This window comes from Electrona antarctica (assembly GCF_951216825.1).
Source record: "Electrona antarctica genome assembly, chromosome: 11".
NCBI lineage: Eukaryota > Metazoa > Chordata > Actinopteri > Myctophiformes > Myctophidae > Electrona > Electrona antarctica.
The window spans coordinates 14,619,271-14,624,907 of NC_136792.1; the positions used below are offsets into that span (position 1 = coordinate 14,619,271).

At 39.8% G+C, this 5,637-nt stretch overlaps 1 protein-coding gene across 1 annotated transcript; it reads left to right on the forward strand.

Moving 5' to 3' along the window:
- Window positions 1–521: 521 nt before the first annotated feature.
- On the forward strand, window positions 522–4,527 carry LOC306932379 (stress-associated endoplasmic reticulum protein 1-like). The gene is made up of 3 exons (XM_079514169.1): window positions 522–738; window positions 1,015–1,087; window positions 2,650–4,527. The coding sequence occupies exons 1-3, from the start codon at window positions 655–657 to the stop codon at window positions 2,688–2,690; spliced, it is 198 nt and encodes a 65-aa protein (XP_079370295.1). The 5' UTR covers window positions 522–654; the 3' UTR covers window positions 2,691–4,527.
- The last annotated feature ends 1,110 nt before the right edge of the window (window positions 4,528–5,637 follow it).

The window sequence follows — 5,637 nt, forward strand, 5'->3', positions numbered from 1 at the left end:
TATCACATAATAAACATTATACCGTATTTTAAATGTTGCTATTCTATTATCACATAATATCGTGACGTGTAAAATGTATTTTAGAAATACACATAATAGTTTATGCCTTAATTGCCGTTACTAATCAACTACTTATATACTCTGCAATTTATCGATGCTTCACGTTCAAAATATACAGCACCAGGACTATTAAACTATTACAACCTATACCACTGTAGAATTATGATAAAATAATGTTGCACGGCAGTGATGCCAGTTTGCCACTATTAAACTAATATAATTGTGTGCAAAAAAAAGGTAAAAAATTACCTTATGTCTCGTAGTGACACGCCGCAACTCCGAGCGGGGGAGGAGTTCTAGTTTAGCTTTAAACCGAAAATCGCAGATCTACAAGCTCACACCGCGCCACGCCGCGATGCGGTGTGAGCTTGTAGATCTGCGATTTTCGGCGAATCGACTTTTTTGTGCGGACGTAGCCTATGCGTGGGAGGAGCCTACATTAGTGTGTACGTAGACAAGTCTGCTGGTCTCTCCCTCTCTCTTCTCTTTAGACCTGCATCCTCTTTGAGAGCCAGACGACGCGTCAATTACCCATCTAAAAACTTTAATTTAACTTCATTAAAGCAAACTACATCGAAATCTACAGCAGCAAACATGGTGGCTAAACAGAGGATACGCATGGCCAACGAGAAGCACAGCAAGAACATCACCCAGAGAGGGAACGTGACTAGATCCGCTGTAAGTTGCTCAAATGTATTTATTTATTTTTTAATAACTGACATATTTTTAATGCCAGTCAGTAATGTTTAAAAACTACAATGTTGGTTTGTTTTAAATAGAGCATGAGACTTCTGTATAATAAGTATCTTGGAGTATTTTCTCAGCTATAAAATCTGAGTTTAAAGTTTGGAAATAAGAAATCGAAAATCATGGAAATCAAATTTCCAGTAGGCTATATTATGTGATGGTATATATTCATTCAACTAATGATTCTTCATGTGTTTTCCATGGCAGAGAACCCTGGGAGATGACAAGGGAGTGGGTCCATGGCTCCTGGCTCTGTTCATATTTGTCGTCTGTGGTTCAGGTAAATATTGAATACTGATTCCTTCTTGTCTTCTATAAATTAAGTTAGATGTTGAGCGTTTTGTATTTACAAAAAGGCATATACATACATGACCATAATTAATAATTATCGTCTCTGTCGGATGGATTAAAACATTTTTAGGATTCACTTCAAAAGTAGCAGATCTACAAGCTCAAAGCACGTTGCTTGTGGATCTGCTATTTTCGACACTTTTGTGTGATGCTGTAGTATGATCAAGTAAGGCACACAAAACGTTAGAATATGGACATAAGAGGTTTCTGCCTGATATCAACACACTGTAACTACTCTAAACTAAAGCATAAAAAACACTAACAAGCTTGAGACTTTATGCCCTTTGAGTCCTGGAAGTGTCGCACTGTAAAAATCATCAGTTTTAATTCTTAGACCATCATTCCTGTGTTATATACATAAAAGGTATATTTTGAGTGGCTATTGATGACTTCACCATGTTATGTAATTGTATGTCTAAATGCAGATGTTGAAGGACCAACTGAAGTATCAAAGTCCATATGTTATCTGCCAGCCAGGACCACGATAATCTTTGGTCTCTGTCTCCTCTGAGTGGAATTAGAGATTATTATCTTTGGTCTCTGTCTCCTCTGAGTGGAATTAGAGATTATTATTTTTGGTCTCTGTCTCCTCTGAGTGGAATTAGAGATTATTATAAGTTTCTACCTCTCCTCTGTGTGTGTGCTCATCAACTGTCTAAACACATACTGTACGCACTTGAGTGTGTTTGTGCTTGTAGTATAGGCTACTTTATACTGTACGTGTGAGGGCCAAATGTCCCCACAAATATAGTAGAATTTGAGAAGTAGACATTGTCAGGGAAAAGTTTCCTGGTCCTCACAAGATAAATGGTTGTTTTATGGTTAAAATAGATTTTCAGAGTTGTGCTCCAATTACAATAACTACGCAACTAAGCATTTCTCAGGGTTAGGGTTAAAAGTGGCAAAAGAAATGGCATTTATAACTTAAGAAAAACAAGAGTCCCACACTCCATATGCTCCATATGCAGTAACTTTAATGATGATGTTTCAGCCTTCTGGCAAATTTCAACTAATTTGTTGATTTTGAAGAAGGCCCGAGGCCAAAACGTCATCTAAATCAACACATTGTTATTTTTTAAGAAGGCCTGAAGGCCCGAAACTTCATCATTAACCACTTTTAAGTGGTTAATGATGAAGTTTCGGGCCTTCAGGCCTTCTTGCTGGGGTTTACCCCAGCATCTGTATTCCGGGGAAGATTTTAGCTGAAAATAGCAGTTCTTACAAGCTCACAATGAATCGCAACGCTTGTAGGTCGGCTATTGTCAGAGCAAAAATAGAAAAGGCACTTAGTATAGAGCCCTGGGGGGCTCCGGTCATCCAAGTAAAGGAATTAAGTGGTTAAATTTACTGCATATGGAGCCAGAGTGTGTAACACTTACTACTTTTTTAAAGTTTATTCCCAGCACCTCACCACAACCTTTGGTGTGCATTACCGGCGTTCCTAAAATTATTTCCTCACAATAATAGTCATACGTGTGTGTGTGTTATCAGCTATCTTCCAGATCATCCAGAGCATCAGGATGGGCATGTAAACGTGACATCATCATCATGGGACGGAAAAAAAGAGACCATCCATTTCTCCACCGACAAGATTACAGCAAATGCCTTGGACCACTGCCATCTTTACACACACAAACGCACCACCAATTCCCAGCTACCCCTCTCCACCCTCCTCCCCTGCCCCAGGCAAACCATTCCTCCTTTGTAAACTTTCCTTCATGCAGGGGTTTTCATTGTGTCTGAACCAGGGCCTGTTTGTTTCCCAGCCTTTCTAACCTTCAGATCAAAAAACCACTAAAGCCTTTCTGAGGCCACGAAGATGATGATGACCCAGAAATGAAGGTCCGCGTTCGTTTAGGTTATTTTTATATGTTTCCTACAGCTACACACAACTGCCTCAGATTGAGTCTCTCTACCAGAGAGGAACCGTACCCATCTACCACACCTCGTCTTATCTAGCCAGTGGTTCTCAACCTGGGGTGTGGGGACCCCCAGGGGTCCTTTAGTGAGGTTGCAGGGGGTCCCCAGTTAAAATCTTAATCAAACTGGAAGTCCTTTGAATTAAAAAGGTTGAGAATCACTGGTCCAGGATATGTTTCTCTCCTCATATGAGGTGCAGCACAAGTTTTAGTCACCTTTAGAGAATTCCTTAACTTCCACAGTGTGGTTTCTCCACCACACGAGTTTTGCCCGTTTGACTTCCACACTTTCCAAAAAAAGAAAAATCCAGGAAACTTGTATTTGACCAATTCTCTTTTATACCCGGAGGACAAAAGCTACGGTTTCTTTGAGTTGAACTCGTTACATTCCTTCCTGCCTGTTGTGTCATTTTTAAGGTGTTTCCTAAGAACACCCAGCCACACCCAGCTCTATTGTCCTATTTGTTTTTCATTAATGCTGATATGTTCACACAGCAGTGGGTCCATGTTATAGTCTCATGTTGTTTGTTGACACTTTGACACTCATTGCAATCTTTGTCTGTGAGTTTGTCAATGAGGAGTATTTGTCTGTCACACTGTCGTCTCTATCTCCATCTCTTATCTCCATCTCTTTGTGTTGCTATGAGTTGCCAAGCCTGATTTCATTGTGCGTCAGTGTCACACACTAAAATAGCGGATCTACAAGCTGCTACAATCTGAAAATAGATGTAATAAAGTGCTTATCAGCACTTCATTACAGCATTACTGCTGTTATTATTACTGATGCTCACATTGTTCTACCTAACATATGAGCTGCCTGCAGGTAATTATAACATAAACAAAAGCATTTGATAGTCTATCATGACATGGTGAAAGTTACTTGACTAACAAAAACATTGTTTCCGTTCACAAGAGCTGGTAGATCGGCTATTTCCGGTGTGCAATGCAATGCACAACCAAGTATAAATTAAGGGCCAGTTTCTCCACATCTCTTTCTCTATGAGATGTCATTCTCTTCATCCACACTGGACTGCAGCCTTTATGACCAGGACAGTATTCATACAATAATCTGCTTCCATTTCACCTCCAGTCAGTGTTCCAACACAGAAGTTGTTCTCTGAATGTCTGGAGCTTGATTTGTTAAAATATTTTATTCAAAGTGCCTAACTGTCAATCAGTTCCTCCAGCAATGTTTATTCCAAACTATAGTCTTGTGCTTTAAAATGGTTGTAAGACCCCAGTATCTGGTGTTTACACCTCTCTATATCTCTTTTGTCTACACAGTAGCCTATATTTGTTTGTGTTGTATCTTACTTGACAGAATTCATGTCTCTTGCGAACGGGAGGATTTGAATATAGGGAGGTGGCAGACTGCACTGTGTGTGGTCTCCACCTGTCTGTCAAAATAAACATGTTTACATAATGAAATAAATGCTTGTTGAAGAATTATCGTTGCGTATGATTGTCTGTTACTGAAAAGTAATCATAATGAATTATATACTGAAAAAAAATGTAAAATGGTGCATTTATATAGCACCTTTATCCAAGGCGCTTTACATAGATTGTGCATTACATTCACACATTCATACACCGATGGCGACGGAAGCCATGCAAGGTACCAACCAGCACATCGGTAGCAATTTGGGGTTCAGTGTCTTGCCCAAGGACACTTCGACATGTAGACAGGAGGAGCCGGGATTCGAACCGCCGACCCACGGATCATTGGATGACCTGCTCTACCTCCTAAGCCACAGTCGCCCTGAAGAAACATTAGGTCATGGACAGAACGTTATGCATGCACAATAATAAAACATACAGATTAATAATGGTTTGTTCACTAGTGATGGTGCAGGTAGAAGCTAAAATGCACCCTATAGTATAATGATTAATAGCTGTGTTTGTACACTAGGTGGCGACATAGACCAAACGTACTTAGACTCCTTCAAAACCGCTCTCAAAGAGATCTACACTACAGGCGGCTGCGAAACTGGCCCCCATAATAAAACAAAGTCAAAGTAGTAGCCCCTCCTATTGAGTCCTATATCCAGCTTTTGTTGTGTGACTGTCCACAAACTGTCCTACACAAACATTAAATTCCCATTGACACAATGAATGGAGAATTGTTTTCGTCATAGTGTGTGAGCAAATAGACAGTGTCTATTTTACGTTATGATGATGTACGATGATAAGAGCGCCCCTCACTTCACACGGGTGTGATTTTTTTACAATTAATTATCTGATTAATTGAAAATGGAGGACCTTTATGTAAACAAGTCTTCATGCTTTTTCTGCTTCTATCCTCAAATTCCGTTTGAAATGTACTGTACTCATTCTGCATAGTCCATACAATTTTTTGCATAGTGCATACTATTTTTTTTAGCCTGCTACTGTGAAATAAAATGTTCAATCGATCAATCAAGCGCGGTTTCACATTTTAAATTACGCACACCCACGTAGCCTTTGTTGTGGCTCGCTCATTGGACGATGAGTATCGCCCCGCCCACGTGACGAACCTACATGTAAATAACACATGACGTAGTTGTTCAGCGACATTCCCGGA

What these genes read in the sequence shown, in the direction of transcription:
- LOC306932379 (XM_079514169.1), top strand. Translation starts at nt 655, where the DNA reads ATGGTGGCTAAACAGAGGATACGCATGGCCAACGAGAAGCACAGCAAG. An exon ending in GGAACGTGACTAGATCCGCT is followed by an intron (nt 739 to 1,014) that starts GTAAGTTGCTCA and finishes TTTCCATGGCAG; the next exon opens with AGAACCCTGGGAGATGACAA. An exon ending in ATTTGTCGTCTGTGGTTCAG is followed by an intron (nt 1,088 to 2,649) that starts GTAAATATTGAA and finishes GTGTGTTATCAG; the next exon opens with CTATCTTCCAGATCATCCAG.